This window comes from Schistocerca cancellata, chromosome 6 (genome assembly GCF_023864275.1).
Source record: "Schistocerca cancellata isolate TAMUIC-IGC-003103 chromosome 6, iqSchCanc2.1, whole genome shotgun sequence".
Classification (NCBI taxonomy): Eukaryota; Metazoa; Arthropoda; class Insecta; order Orthoptera; family Acrididae; genus Schistocerca; species Schistocerca cancellata.
In genome coordinates this window covers 570,177,486-570,194,578 of record NC_064631.1, presented here as the reverse complement: position 1 = coordinate 570,194,578, position 17,093 = coordinate 570,177,486, and the positions used below count along the sequence as shown (strand labels likewise).

The 17,093-nt window shown below is 46.1% G+C and overlaps 1 protein-coding gene across 1 annotated transcript in view; it reads left to right on the top strand.

Moving 5' to 3' along the window:
- LOC126088435 (neural-cadherin-like) overlaps positions 1-17,093 on the top strand; it is a 255,786-nt gene that overhangs the window by 101,933 nt on the left and 136,760 nt on the right. The window contains exon 3 of the mRNA XM_049906577.1: positions 5,571-5,817. Coding sequence (XP_049762534.1) covers positions 5,571-5,817 — 247 coding nt within the window. The remainder of the gene's footprint in view (positions 1-5,570; positions 5,818-17,093) is intronic.

Genomic DNA, 17,093 nt, shown 5'->3' with positions numbered 1-17,093 from the left:
GTCATGGGATAGCGACATGCCCATACACAAAGGGTGATGGTATCGGGTACACAGGGTATATAAGGGCAGTGCATTGCCAGAGCTGTCGTTTGCACTCAGATGATGATGATGATGATGATGTTTGGTTTGTGGGGCGCTCAACTGCGTGGTTATCAGCGCCCGTACAATTACCCAATCTTTTGCTCAGTCCAATTTCGCCACTTTCCTGGATGATGATGAAATGATGAGGACAACACAAACACCCAGTGTTTGCACTCAGGTGATTCTTGTGAATATATGACCGCACGACAGGAATTATCAGGCTTTGATCCGCAATATGGTGGCTGGAGCCAGAGGCATGGGACATTCCATTTCGGAAATCGATAGGAAATTCACTATGCCGAGATCCGCAGTGTCGGGAGTATGCCAAGAATACTAGATTTCAGGCATTACCTCTCACAATGAACAACGTAGCGGGCGACGGCCTTCACATAACGAGCGAGAGTAGCTGCGTTTGCGTAGATTGTCAGTGCTCACAGACAAACAACATTGCGTGAAATAACCGCAAAAATAAATGTGAAATGTATAAGAACAGTTCAGCGAAATTTGACATTAATAACTTATGACAGCAGACGACCGACGCTAGTGCCTTAGTTAATATTACTCAGTTGGTACCACGAGGCTGAGTGCACCCGATACCAACCTCCCACCAAGGGAAAATGCCTGGCAGTTCCAGGAATCGAACGCGAGATCTCTACAAGGCAGAAAGCTGCCCTGACCACTCGGCTACGGAGGAGTGGCTTTTCATGCTACAGCCAGTCTACATTTTACATGCTTTCCATTTCGGCCAGCATCTGTTATAAGCCGCGGTCGAAAGGTTTCCGTTTGAAGGCGTTGATGTAGCGCACATGCTACGTAGCGCGACTCCGATGCGGGTACATTGTTGTTGTTGCGGTCTTCAGTCCAGAGACTGGTTTGATGCAGCTCTCCGTGCTACTCTATCCTGCGCAAGCTTCTTCATCTCCCAGTACCTACTGCAACCTATATCCTTCTGAATCTGTTTAGTGCATTCATCTCTTGGTCTCCCTCTACAATTTTTACCCTCCACGCTGCCCTTCAATACTAAATTGGTGATGCCTTGATGCCTCAGAATATGCCCTACCATCCGATCCCATCTTCTAGTCAATTTGTGCCATAAATTTCTCTTCTCGCCAATTCTATTCAATACTTCCTCATTAGTCATGTGATCTACCCATCTAATCTTCAGCATTCTTCTGTAGCACCACATTTCGAAAGTTTCTATTCTCTTCTTGCCTAAACTATTTATCGTCCACGTTTCACTTCCATACATGGGTACACTCCATACAAATACTTTCAGAAACGACTTCCTGACACTTAAATCTATACTCGATATTAACAAATTTCTCTTCTTCAGAAACGCTTTCCTTGCCATTGCCAGTCTACATTTTATATCCTCTCTAATTCGACCATCATCAGTTATTTTGCTCCCCAAATAGCAAAAGTCATTTACTACTTTAAGCCTCTCATTTCCTAATCTAATTCCCTCAGCATCAACCGATTTAGTTCGACTACATTCCATTATCCTCGTTTTGCTTTTGTTGATGTTCGTCTTATATTCTCCTTTTAAGACACTGTCCATTGCGTTCAACTGCTCTTCCAAGTCTTTTGCTGTCTCTGACAGAATTACAATGTCATCCGGCGAACCTCAAAGTTTTTATTTCTTCTCCATGGATTTTAATTCCAACTCCGAATTTTTCTTTTGTTTCCTTTACTGCTTGCTCAATATATAGATTGAATAACATCGGGGATAGGGTACAACCCTGTCTCACTCCCTTCCCAACCACTGCTTCCCTTTCATGCCCCTCGACTCTTATAACTGCTATAACTGCCATCTGGTTTCTGTACAAATTCTAAATAGCCTTTCGCTCCCTGTATTTTACCCCTGCCGCCTTCAGAATTTGGAAGAGAGTGTTCCAGTCAACACTGTCAAAAGCTTTCGCTGAGTCTAGAAATGCTACAAACGTAGGTTTGCCTTTCCTTAATCTATTTTCTAAGATAAGTCGTAGGGTCAGTACTGCTTCACGTGTTCCAACATTTCTACGGAATCCAAACTGATCTCCCCCCACGTCGGCTTCTACAAGTTTTTCCATTCGTCTGTAAAGGATTTGCGTTAGTATTTTGCAGCCAGAGGGTACATAAGCACCGGTATGTAGGTAAGGGATTAACATGCCTTTCTTGTCTTTTCGACGTGTGGGCAGTAAAAGCGGAAACGTGAACTATGGCGACGTTATTACCTAATGAGTCCAAACAGGACCAAGAGCTGTTATACTCTTCTTGGCTGCCGAAGGACAAACACAGTAGACATCCGTCGGAGAATGAAGAATGTGTACGGGGCAGAAAACAACCGTTGTCAGATGTCGAAAACAACCGTTGTGGAATGGTGCAGGAATGGGTGTTGGTTCCTCATGACAAAGCAAATCGCAAATTTTATCGCGCAGAAGTTCCATCAAATCAGGTGGGAGACACACGAGTATCCGCTCTATAGTCCTGATCTACTTTCATGCAATTACCAGACAATCGGCCCCTAAAAAAAGACTTGATAGGTCGACGATTCCAGTCGGACGAGAACATGTAGCGGGTAGTTACGGACTTCTTCATGCAGCAGGACGCGATGTTTTAAGAAATCTGATGCCTCATTGCAGTGATTGCGTCATTGCTCACACGATTTTGCCTGATTGCCATACCGATTATGCATTATACGGCCATCGAATGGAAAATTTTTACCGCCACTTGTAATTTCCTGTCAAAATAACAGAACTCAACTACTACTTTCAAAGTCTCATTTCCTAATTTGTTTCCCACAGCATCACCTGATTTGATTCACCCACGTTCCTTCTGTTTTACTTTTGTTGATGTCCATCTTATATCCTCTTTACAAGACACTTACCATTTTGTTCAACTGCTCTTCCAATCTTCTGACAGAGTCACAATGCCATCGAAAAAACCTCTAAGTTTTAATTTCTTCTCCCTGAATTTTAATCCCCTTCCCAAATTTCTCCTTGCTTTCGTTTATTATTTGTTCAATGTATGCAGAGTGGATAACAGCGGAGATAGGTTATAAACCTGTCTGAATCCCTTCTCAACCACTGTTTCCCTTTCATGTCTTTAATTTTTACAACTGCAGTCTGTTTCTGTACAAGTTGTAAATAACTTTTCACTCCTTGTATTTTACCTCTGCTGCCTTCAGAATTTGAAAGAGTGTAGTCCGATCAACATTTTCAAAATCTTTCTTTAAATCTACAAATGCTATAAACGTAGGTTTACCTTTCCTTGACCTATTTTCAAAGATAAACCGGAGGGTCAGTATTGCCTCGCATGTTCCTACATCTCTTTGGAATCCAAACTGATCTTCCCCGAGGTCGGCTTCTACCAGTTTTTCCATTCTTACACAAATAATTGGCTCAAAATGGTTCAAATGGTTCTGAGAACTATGGGGCTTAACATCTGAGGTCATCAGTCCACTAGAACTTAGAACTACTTAAACCTAACTAACCTAAGGACATCACACATCCATTCCCGTGGCAGGATTCGAACCTGTAAAAGTACGAGGGGGTGGAGATCTCATCCGAACGGCACATTGCAAGGCATCCCAGATACGCTCAATGATGTACATGTTTGGGGAGTCTGGTGGCCATCGGAAGTGTTTAAACTCAGAAGAGTGTTCCTGGAGCCACTCTGTAGCAATTCTTGACGTGCTTGTCCTGCTGGAATTGCCCAAGTCCGTCGGAATTCACTACGGACACGAATGGATGCAGGTGGTCACACAGGATTCTTTACATACGCGTCACTTGTCAGAGTCGTATCTAGACTTATCAGGGGTCCCATATCACTCCAACTTCACATGCCCCACACAGTTGTAGAGGCTCCACCAGCTTGAACAGTCCCCTGCTGACATGCTGGGTCCATGGATTCTTGAGGTTGTCTCCATACCCGTACACGTCCATCCGTTCGATACAATTTGAAACGAGACTCGTCCGACCAGACAACATGTTTCCAGTCATCAACAGTCCATTGTCGGTGTTGATGGACCCAGCAGATGAGGCGTAAGACTTTGTGTCGTGCAGTTATCAAGGGTACAGGGGTGGGGCTTCGTCCCCGAAAGCCCATATCGATGGTGTTTCGTTGAATGGTTCGCACACTGACGCTTGTTGATGGCCCAGCATTGAAATCTGCAGCAATTTGCGGAAGTGATGCACTTCTGTCACATTGAACGATGCTCTTCAATCGTCGTTGGTCCCGTTCTCGCAGGATCTTTTTCCGGCCGCATCGATGTCGGCGATTTGATGTTTTACCGGACTCCTGATACAGTGCATTCGTGAAATGGTCGTACAGTAAAATACCTGCTTCATCGCTACATCGGAAATGCTGTCCCCCATCGCTCACCGGCCGGTGTGGCCCAGCGGTTCTAGGCGCTTCAGTATGGAACCGCGCGACCGCTACGGTCGCAGGTTCGAATCCTGCCTCGGGCGTGGATGTGTGTAATTTCCTTAGGTTAGTTAGGTTTAAGTAGTTCTAAGTTCTAGCGGACTGAATACCTCAGATGTTAAGTCCCAAGTGCTGAGAGCCATTTGTACCATTTGAACCATCCCATCGCTCGCGCGTCGACTATAACACCACGTTCAAACTCACTTAAATCTTGATAACCTGCCACTGTAGCAGCAGTAACCGATTTGACAACTGCGTCAGACATTTGTCTTATATACTCGCTGCCGACCGCAGCGTCGTATTCTACCTATTTACATATGTATGTATTTGGCGCTTCAGTGTAATAATAATGAATATACGAGTAGTAATGAATAAACAAAATTTGAGAAATGTCAGTATCATTCACATTGTGTTAAGAATTTTAATCATTACATGCTTGCCGAGTGTGAGTTATGACATCCAAATGTTTGGCATCAGTACAGAAGGAAAGAAATTTGGAAAGGAAGTTGGATGATCGAAGGAAGAGTGAGAAATAACGGGGCAATTTTAGCAGACAACACGAAGGGAAGAAAACATTAACAGATAAGAATGAGAAGAGCAATGATAGTTTATATTGTGACGGAGATACTGATTGTCCGTCCGCCGCTCGTGGTCTCGCGGTAGCGTTCTCGCTTCCCGAGCATGGGGTCCCGGGTTCGATTCCCGGCGGGGTCAGGGATTTTCACCTGCCTCGAGATGACTGGGTGTTTGTGTTGTCCTCATCATTTCATCATCATCCAGGAACGTGGCGAAATTGGACTGAGCAAAGATTGGGTAATTGTACGGGCGCTGATAACCACGCAGTTGAGCGCCCCACAAACCAAACATCATCATCATCATCATCTGATTGTCCGTTGGACATAAGGAAGGGAAATGCGAGAAGGAAGTTGCACCGTTGACAGTAGATAAGGCGTTAATCTCTTATTGAATGCAGCGTGATTTTGGATAATATGCAGGTTACAGGACAGTTTGTTCCAGAATCGAATGGCTTTATTTCGGAAGTATCGGATCAGGCACTGCAGTTGTCTTGTGCTCTTGTGTTGCAGCCGGCGGCCGCTTCGAGGTGGACGAGCGGTCGGGCGTGGTGCGCACGCGCGGCACGGACGCCTTCCAGCTGGACATGGAGTACGTGCTGTACGTGAAGGCCGAGGACCAGAACGGCCGCGTCGACGAGCGCCACTTCCAGTCGACGCCCGAGGAGCGGCTCTCCATCGTCGGCGGCAAGCGCGCCCCCCAGTTCTACATGCCCTCCTACGAGGCCGAGATCCCCGAGAACCAGAAGAAGGACTCCGAGTAAGCAGCGGCGCGTCTCTCTTTTTTCCACCCTACCTGTTGGGTCCCCCACATACTAAAGGTGAAAACTATGCACTGAGTACCAATGGAGTATCATCTTTCTTGTGCGACTGGATTTGCGATTTCCTGTCAGAAAGGTCTCAGTTTTCAGTAACTGACGGAAAGTCATCGAGTAAAAAAAGTAAGGTTAAGTCCTATGGCATGAAGGGGTACGAGACGCCAAAGGGCAAGATCAGCCGACCAATGGAAAGGTTTCCACTAACTTTCGTGCCCGGTGGCACCTTTTTTCGCAGAGTATGTGAGCTGTCTGCGTATCTGTTAAGTGTTGGTGACTGTAATGTGTGTGTGTGTGTGTGTGTGTGTGTGTGTGTGTGTGTATGGTGTAGTGTCATATTCGTGCTGGGGAGTTAGGGATGATGAGAGAAGGGACAGGGTGAATCCCTGTGCCGCCACATAGCCTACTGCTCTCGAATAGCACCAAAGGGGCCGCCGAGCTTAAAGTCCTCATCCGACAGACGGTTCACCACCAACTGTGTCACATACCCTCACTTTACAACGCTCTCTGTGGCATTGTAGCGAAAAGTTAGTACTTCTCTGGTCGCTGTACCACTAACCTGGTGTCTTGCTGCTTCGGTAGTCCTTCGTCGCATTGCAGTAGAGCTCATGCGCCAGGTTCCATGTAGACTGTGATCCTGCTGAAGTGGGGTGGGTCGGGATGCCAGTTGTTAAATGTTAACAACGTTTTGGACTATACTCGTTTTAATAAAGAATACTTTGAAACACACTTCACAGAATTTCCAATATGGCGGCTCTTGGCTACGCCGTTATTCAACCCTTTACAACACATTAACAGATTTCTCACTTTCCATACTCGTGATACACATTGCCCACGACACGTAGCGTTCACTGATAACTAACCTTCACTTTATATCTAATGTTTAACAGCTGGACGACCGTTCTTTTGGAGCCGCCGTCGGTTACTCGACCGTGCATTTTGAGTGGCCCCTCGCTACTAACTTACCCTGTCCACCCGACGGACAGGAGAGACCCCACCTTTCTCCCTCAGCCAATAACGACACTTCGCTCGTTACCTACATATACACTCCTGGAAATGGAAAAAAGAACACATTGACACCGGTGTGTCAGACCCACCATACTTGCTCCGGACACTGCGAGAGGGCTGTACAAGCAATGATCACACGCACGGCACAGCGGACACACCAGGAACCGCGGTGTTGGCCGTCGAATGGCGCTAGCTACGCAGCATTTGTGCACCGCCGTCGTCAGTGTCAGCCACTTTGCCGTGGCATACGGAGCTCCATCGCAGTCCTTAACACTGGTAGCATGCCGCGACAGCGTGGACGTGAACCGTATGTGCAGTTGACGGACTTTGAGCGAGGGCGTATAGTGGGCATGCGGGAGGCCGGGTGGACGTAACGCCGAATTGCTCAACACGTGGGGCGTGAGGTCTCCACAGTACATCATTGTTGTCGCCAGTGGTCGGCGGAAGGTGCACGTGCCCGTCGACCTGGGACCGGACCGCAGCGACGCACGGATGCACGCCAAGACCGTAGGATCCTACGCAGTGCCGTAGGGGACCGCACCGCCACTTCCCAGCAAATTAGGGACACTGTTGCTCCTGGGGTATCGGCGAGGACCATTCGCAACCGTCTCCATGAAGCTGGGCTACGGTCCCGCACACCGTTAGGCCGTCTTCCACTCACGCCCCAACATCGTGCAGCCCGCCTCTAGTGGTGTCGCGACAGGCGTGAATGGAGGGACGAATGGAGACGTGTCGTCTTCAGCGATGAGAGTCGCTTCTGCCTTGGTGCCAATGATGGTCGTATGCGTGTTTGGCGCCGTGCAGGTGAGCGCCACAATCAGGACTGCATACGACCGAGGCACACAGGGCCAACACCCGGCATCATGGTGTGGGGAGCGATCTCCTACACTGGCCGTACACCACTGGTGATCGTCGAGGGGACACTGAATAGTGCACGGTACATCCAAACCGTCATCGAACCCATCGTTCTACCATTCCTAGACCGGCAAGGGAACTTGCTGTTCCAACAGGACAATGCACGTCCGCATGTATCCCATGCCACCCAACGTGCTCTAGAAGGTGTAAGTCAACTACCCTGGCCAGCAAGATCTCCGGATCTGTCCCCCATTGAGCATGTTTGGGACTGGATGAAGCGTCGTCTCACGCGGTCTGCACGTCCAGCACGAACGCTGGTCCAACTGAGGCGCCAGGTGGAAATGGCATGGCAAGCCGTTCCACAGGACTACATCCAGCATCTCTACGATCGTCTCCATGGGAGAATAGCACCCTGCATTGCTGCGAAAGGTGGATATACACTGTACTAGTGCCGACATTGTGCATGCTCTGTTGCCTGTGTCTATGTGCCTGTAGTTCTGTCAGTGTGATCATGTGATGTATCTGACCCCAGGAATGTGTCAATAAAGTTTCCCCTTCCTGGGACAATGAATTCACGGTGTTCTTATTTCAATTTCCAGGAGTGTATATACAGGGTGGTCCACTGATCGTGACCGGACCAAATATCTCACGAAATAAGCGTCAAACGAAAAAAACTACAAAGAACGAAACTTGTCTAACTTGAAGGGGGAAACCAGATGGCGCTATGGTTGGCCCACTAGATGGCGCTGCCATAGGTCAAACGGATATCATATGCGTTTTTTTAAATAGGAACCCCCATTTTTTATTACATACTCGTGTAGTACGTAAAGAAATATGAATGTTTTAGTTGGACCACTTTTTTCCCTTTGTGATAGATGGCGCTGTAATAGTCACAAACGTATAAGTACCTGGTATCACGTAACATTCCGCTAGTGCCGACTGTATTTGCTTCGTGATACATTAACCGTGTTAAAATCGAGCGTTTACCAATTGAGGAAAAGGTCGATATCGTGTTGATGTATGGCTATTGAGATACTGTGATATGCAAATGATTCGCTTTTCAGAGCATTCACACAAGGTTGGCGCCGGTGGAGACACCTTACAACGCGCTGACTCGAGGAAAGTTTCTAACCGATTTCTCATACACAAACAGCAGTTGACCGGTGTTGCCTGGTGAAACGTTGTTGTGATGCCTCGTTAACGACGAGAAAAGTGTACCATCACGTTTCCGACTTTGATAAAGGTCGGATTGTAGCCTATCGCGATTGCGGTTTATCGTATCGCGACATTACTCCTCGCGTTGGTCGAGATCCAATGACTGTTAGCGGAATATGGAATTGGTGGGTTCAGGAGGGTAATACGGAACGCCGTGCTGGATCCCAACGACCTCGTATCACTAGCAGTCGAGATGACAGGCATCTTATCCACATGCCTGTAACGGATTGTGCAGCCACGTCTCGATCCGTGAGTCAACAGATGGGGACGTTTGCAAGACAACAACCATCTGCACCAACAGTTCGACGACGTTTGCAGCAGCATGGACTATCAGATCGGAGACCTTGGCTGCGGTTACCCTTGACGCTGCATCACAGACAGGAGCGCCTGCGATGGTGTACTCAACGACGAACCTGGGTGCACGAATGGCGAAACGTCATTTTTTCGGATGAATCCAGGTTCTGCTTACAGCATCATGATGGTCGAATCCGTGTTTCGTGACATCGCGGTGAACGCACATTGGAAGCGTGTTTCGTCATCGCCATACTGGCGTATCACCCGGCGTGATGTTATGGGGTGCCATTGGTTACACGTCTCGGTCACCTCTTGTTCGCCTTGACGGCACTTTGAACAATGGACGTTACATTTCAGATGTGTTACGACCCGTGGGTCTACCATTTATTCGATCTCTGTTAAACCCTACATTTCAGCAGGATAATGCACGACCGCATGTTGCAGGTCCTGTACGGGCCTTTATGGATACAGAAAATATTCGACTGCTGCCCTGGCCAGCACATACTCCAGATCTCTCACCAATTGAAAACGTCTGGTCAATGGTGGCTGAGCAACTGGCTAGTAACAATACGTGAGTCACTACTCTTGATGAATTGTGGTATCGTGTTGAAGCTGCATGGGCAGCTGTACCTGTACACGCCATCCAAGCTTGATTTGACTCAATGCTCAGGCGTACCAAGGCCGTTATTACGGCCAGAGATCGTGGTTCTGGGTACTGATTTCTCAGGGTCTGTGCACCCAAATTGCGTGAAATGCACTCACATGTCAGTTCCAGTATAATATATTTGTCCAATGAATACCCGTTTATCATCTGCATTTCTTCTTGGTGTAGCAATTTTAATGGCCCGTAGTGTACATTGCCCACGACACGTGGCGGTCACTGATAACTAACCTTCACTTTATATCCAATGTTTAACAGCTGGAATATTTACTCGCGACCGTTCTTTTGGAGCCGCCGTCGGTTACTCGACCGTGCATTTTGAGTGCCGCCTCGCTTGTAACGCAGCCTGTCTTTCCGACGGACAGGAGAGACCCTACCTTTCTCCCTCAGCCAATGAAGACACTTAGCTCGTTTCATATATATATATATATATATATCCAAAGTTGCAGCCAATTGGGATTTCAGATCGCTGTTGCTAGGCGGATCTGACGTCACGTTTGTGGACATTGTGACGGAAGTTTGTCTCGTAACACTGTCTCAGATTGTAAGGTACTACTCCCGAAAGGTCGGATCTTGTCCCTAGTAAGGTTGCACAACATTGCCTCCTATGATTTTATCATTAACACTCCTTGCTGACGAATAATTGTCAGATGTACGTGTAGCCTCGCTGCTACTGAGCATTCCTGATCGCATAAATGCGCGCAATACTTGGCCTAAACACGTGCAGGGAATGCATGTACGCGTTACAACTTCATGAGACACTTGCAGTGAGGTTTGGTATTTAATCCAGGACATTGGTGCAAAGACTGGTATCAGCGATTTTATACCATTTCCCCACCAATTGTCAACAGCGCATGGCGTACGCGGATGGTCTCCCATCGTAGTACTGGTGACACCCAACGGTGCGTAACTTTAGTGATGTGCCGGGAACCGGCGTACGCACTTCGGTACAGCCGTTGACATCCACCGAAACAGAAGTGATATCTGGTATCCCCCAAAGAAGTGTTTCATGCCCTCTGATATTCCTGACCCACGTCAACTATTTAGGAGACAATTTGAGCAAAGATATTAGTTTGTCTGCAGATGACACTGTCATTTACCGTCTAGTAAAGGCTTCAGAAGATTAAAACCAACTGCAATATGATTTACACAAACTACCTGTATGGTGCGAAAAGTGGCAATCAACCCTAAATAATGAAAAGTGCGATGTCATCTGCATGAGTCCTAAAAGGACTTCGTTTAAATTCCGGTTTCAAGGTAAGACACACGAATCTAAAGGCTATCATTTCAACTAAATAGATAGGGATCACAATTAGGAACAACTTACATTGGAACGATCACGTTGATAATGCTGTATGTAAGCCGAACTAAAGAGCGTGTTTTATTGGCAGAACACTTCAAAGACGAAACAAATCCACTGGAGGGACTACCTACACTATGCTTGTTCGTCCTCTACTAGAGTATAGGTGTGCAATATGGGACCCTTACCAGTAGGACTAACGGAGGACGTCGAAGAAGTTCAAAGAAGGGCAGTTCGTTTTGTATTATCACGAAATAGGGGAGAGAGTGTCACGGGTGTGATACGAGAGTTGGGGGGGGGGGGGGATCATTAAAACAATGGCGCGGCGAGACCTTTGCTGAAATTTCTCCTACGAATGCGATATTGTTTTTAAGTGCCCGTTTCACCCGAATGCTATTAGAGGGTGGAACAGCCGGCCGCGGTGGTCTAGCGGTTCTGGCACTGCAGTCCGGTACCGCGGGACTGCTAGGGTCGCAGGTTCGAATCCTGCCTCGGGCATGGGTATGTGTGATGTCCTTAGGTTAGTTAGGTTTAAGTAGTTCTAAGTTCTAGGGGACTTATGACCTAAGATGTTGAGTCCCATAGTGCTCAGAGCCATTTTTTAGAGGGTGGAACAGAAGAGAAATAGACACTCACGCTCGAACAGATGGCAGAGGAACTTAAGCTGAATACTTCGAGCTATGGAACTAACGGTCGGAAATGAATATTTACCTTTTCATTCTATCCAGCGGAATGTGTGCAATTTGGTATTTCCTGGTAGATTTAAACTGTGTGCCAAACCGCGACTGTTCCGGAATCTTTCCTTTCGCGAGCAATGTTCTTACCGACTGAGCTCTCAGGCCCTCACAGCCTTACATCCTACGTGCATACCTTCACACAAGCTGCTTTCCTTGACGGGACTAGCTCTTCGGGAAGAAAGGAAATTGTGGAGAAACGGCTTAGCTGTTCGGAGAGAAATACTTGCGGAGATAAAGCTGTGGGGATGGGTCGTCAGTTACATATGGATAGCTCAGTTGGTAATATTGTATCCCGCGAAAGGCATGCTTCTGGGTTCGTGTCCCAGTCCTGTACACAGTTTTAAACTGCCAGGAAGCTTCAGTTGTTTATTTTATTGACTTAAATAACTTACGTCATACAGCAACACCTTACACTAACAGCAACTGTTCAAAGAGATGACCTTAGTCTCAGCGCATGCATCATAACGGAAACGAGGCCCGTTACTTTTCGAATCCGATATCACTAATGTTTCTGAAATGAAAAACGATCGCTGCCTACTTTCACTCGCTTATACCTAACATGAAGATAGCCAAGGATGGCTTCCACTCTTTTGTAACTTTCGATTAACATTCCTCGGCAATCTTCTCTTTCGCCGTATCACAGGGATATCCGATTCCTTTCAGTTCTCGTGTTGTTGTCACTATCCTGCATTCTGTGTCAGACTTCGGTTGACACCAAATTAGTGGAGGTTTATGCGAACCATCAGCCTGTGATATAATCAGAAATAGAAATTATTTCGGCGTGTAACGCGGACCCCACGAAGCCATGGACCCAAGTTGTCAACAAGGCTGTGTTTACATGGAATGACCTCGGTTCTCTGGTCTAACTGAACCGATTATTGACTGTAAATCGTTATGTTCGGTTACTTAGAGACCACTAGCAGCCATTCATGGATTTCAAGTTTCCAAAAACAATGGAATTTTCATAGATAATCATTCCCTGTGTCACCGGGCAACAATTGTTTGTGATTGCTTTTAAGAATATTCTGGACAGTTCCAGCGTATGATTTGGCCACACAGATCGCCAGACATGAATCCCATCAAAAATTTTCGGGACATAACTCAGAGGTCAGTTCGTGCGCAAAACTTTGCACCGGCAACACTTTCGGAATTATGGTTGGCTATAGAGACAGTGTAGATTAAAACTGAAGAAACTACAAAAAGGTGGAAATTTAAGGAGATGGGACCTGGATAAACTGACTAAACTAGAGGTTGTACAGAGTTTCAGGGAGATCATAAGGGAACAATTGACAAGAATGGGAGGAATAAATACAGTAGAAGAAGAATGGGTAGCTTTGAGAGATGAAGTAGTGAAGGCAGCAGAGGATCAAGTAGGTAAAAACACGAGGGCTAAAAGAAATCCTTGGGTGACAGAAGAAATATTGAATTTAATTGACGAAAGGAGAAAATATAAAAATGCAGTAAATGAAGCAGGCAAAAAGGAATACAAACGTCTCAAAAATGAGATCAACAGGAAGTGCAAAATGGCTAAGCAGGCATGGCTAGAGAACAAATGTAAGGATGTAGAGGCTTATCTCACTAGAGGTAAGATAGATACTGCCTACAGGAAAATTAAAGAGACCTTTGGAGAAAAGAGAAACATTTGTATGAGTATCAAGAGCTCAGATGGAAACCCAGTTCTAAGCAAAGAAGGGAAAGCAGAAAGGTGGAAGGAGTATATAGGGGGTCTATACAAGGGCGATATACTTGAGGACAATATTATGGAAATGGAACAGGATGTAGATGAATATGAAATGGGAGATATGATACTGCGTGAAGAGTTTGACAGAGCACTGAAAGACCTGAGTCGAAACAAGGCCCCGGGAGTAGACAACATTCCATTAGAACTACTGACAGCCTTGGGAAAGCCAGTCCTGACAAAACTCTACCATCTCGTGAGCAAAATGTATGAGACAGGCGAAATACCCTCAGACTTTAAGAAAAATATATTAATTCCAATCCCAAAGAAAGCAGGTGTTGACTGATGTGAAAATTACCAAACTATCAGTTTAATAAGTCACAGCTACGAAATACTAACGCGAATTCTTTATAGACGAATGGAAAAACTGGTAGAAGCCGACCTTGGGGAAGATCAGTTTGGATTCCGTAGAAATATGGGAACACGGGAGGCAATACTGACCCTACGACTTATTTTAGAAGCTAGATTAAGAAAGGGCAAACCTACGTTTCTAGCATTTGTAGACTTAGAGAAAGCTTTTGACAGTGTTGACTGGAATACTCTCTTTCAAATTCTGAAGGTGGCAGGAGTAAAATACAGGGAACGAAAGGCTATTTATAATTTGTACTGAAACCAGATGGCAGTTATAAGAGTCGAGGGGCATGAAAGGGTAGCAGTGGTTGGGATACAGAAAATGTTCGACTGCTGCCCTGTCCGGCACACTCTCGAGATCTCTCGCCAACTGAAAACGTCTGGTTAATAGTGGCCGAGCAACTGGCTCGTCACAATACGCCAGTCACTACTCTTAATGAACTGTGATATTGTGTTGAAGCTGCATGGGCAGCTGTACCTGTACACGCCATCCAGGCTCTATTTGACTCAATGCCCAGGCGTATCAAGGCCGTTATTGCGGCCAGAGGTGGTTGTTCTGGGTACTGATTTCTCAGGATCTATGCACCCAAACTGCGTGAAAATGTAACAACATGTCAGTTCTAGCATAATATCTTTGTCCAATGAATACCCGTTTATTATCTGCATTTCTTCTTGGTGTAGCAATTTTATTGGCCAGTAGTGTAATTAGGAAAAAGTAAAATAGATGTTGAAAATATTGACAAAAAAGAACGGAGAATTACTTAAAAATTCCTGAGAACGTAATGGTTAGGTGATCAGCTCAGGCGAAGAAGGAACCGAGAGAGCAGACACTACACGAACATCCACAGTAAAATTGTAAGTAATCACACAAGAAGATATTCTGAACAAGAAATATATTTGTTGTAAACTTATAACAATGGAAACTTGACCAGGAAGAAAACCCGAAGACGACTTCCAGAGCAGTTTGGTTTGATGCAAGAAACTAAGCTCACGGCAAAAGAATGGAAGAAATATGGGTACAGGAGAAGATCAAACACATCGTTTCTTAGTACTTTGTGCATCCAAAATGGGTTCGTTCGAATAAAAGAAAATAATAGGACATAACGTCGAGGATTTTCGGGTAACATGGGCAGGAGTTCAAATACAGCTCTTTTAGACACCAGAACTTCTAGTAAGCCGAATCAACATACTTATAAAATTCACGGAAAATTGCAAAAAGAGTAAACTGAAGGCCTGTACTATGGATTTTCTTCTGCGGGAACTGGAGGGATTGAAGGAAATTGCCCATTACAAAGCATCTTCACTTCTTTGTCTACGCTTAGCCGATCAAGTACTAACTAGAGTTGAATATGCTTGGCCCGTTTGGAACGTCTCGGCCCGTGCAGATAGACGGATATAACTCTGAAGCGACGGCTGAAGTCAGGAGGTCTTTCCCTCTGAACATCAGAGGGACCCAGAGTACCACTCGAGAAGGCAGGATCAGCCCTCCGGAGAACAAAGACCGCCCCCGCCGCCGCCGCCACTGACACTCGTCGACGCCTGCTACATGACCGGCCTCCGTTGCCGAGGTCGTTAACGCACGTCGGGGCGTCTTGTCGCCGCTCACCCGAGGTAGAATACAGGGGGCGGGACCTCCGTTATGGTCTGAGGATCATATTCGCAGCGTCCTCCACGACCGTTATAGTATGATTTAAATCAGCAGCACATCTGGTGTTTGGCTCTTGTTGGGTGGGCGGTGGGGAGAGGGGTGGAGGGTGGGGGGGGGGGTGGGGGGATGTTGTCCCAGCTGTTACTGTCCCGCCTTCCACAATATAACTTGTTGTCATCCGATATCCACACTTTTAGCATGCCACCGTTACCTAGAATTAAAATAATAACATTTAATTATGTAACAATTAATACATCAAAAATTCGAGGGGCATTTCCATAAGTCTTGGCTACTATGGTAAATCGTGCGAACATGTGGTATCACCGTAATTCCAGTAAATAGTTCAAAAGCCCGCAGAAAACAGTACCGACAGTACAGAAATCAAGCGACAAAATTGCAACCGCAAGCAGGATGACTCGGTACCAGAGCCCGAACCATTTAGTGTGAGCTTGGCCGTCCTACAATATGTAAGCGGAATGGGAAAGCGAACATATGTCAAAAGTGTATTTCTTGCTGGCAGAAATGCTACTCACAAGGGAACCTCCCCATCGCACCCCCCTCAGATTTAGTTATAAGTTGACACAGTGGATACGCCTTGAAAAACTGAACACAGATCAATCGAGAAAACAGGAAGAAGTTGTGTGGAACTATGAAAAAAATAAGCAAAATATACAAACTGAGTAGTCCATGCGCAAGATAGGCAACATCAAGGATAGTGTGAGCTCAGGAGCGCCGTGGTCCCGTGGTTAGCGTGACCACCTGCGGAATCAGAGGTCCTTGGTTCAAGTCTTCACTCGAGTGAAAAGTTTACATTCTTTATTTTCGCAAAGTTATGATCTCTCCGTTCGTTCATTGACGTCTCTGTTCACTGTAATAAGTTTAGTGTCTGTGTTTTGCGACCGCACCGCAAACTTACAGTTCGGAAAATATTCATTGACCTTGTTATTGAGGTCGCGAGCTATATTTTCTGGATTCATATTGCCCACGGAATACATCTCACGTATTTAATGCACTCTCGTCCAAAATAGTGAACAGTCAATTGCCAGCCAGGGAGCCTCGTTAGCAGGAATACTCTCTCTTCCGTGCGCTGTAGTCGACTGACGTCGTGTGTTTCGATGTTTGTTTAGGTGTAGCGTCCCCATACTACGCCGCAGTTACCTCGCATCGGAAGGACAGATAATAATTGTCTGAAAATAAAAAATTAAAATTTTCACGCAAGGGAAGGCTTGAACCAAGGACCTGTCGTTCCGCAGCTGCTGACGCTAACCACGGGACCACGGCGCTCCTGAAACCCGGGTTATCCTTGTTGTTACTTATTCTCCGGATGGACTACTCAGTTTGTATATTTTGCTTATTTTTTTCATAGTTCCACACAACTTCTTCCTGTTTTCTCGATTGATTTGTGTTCAGTTTT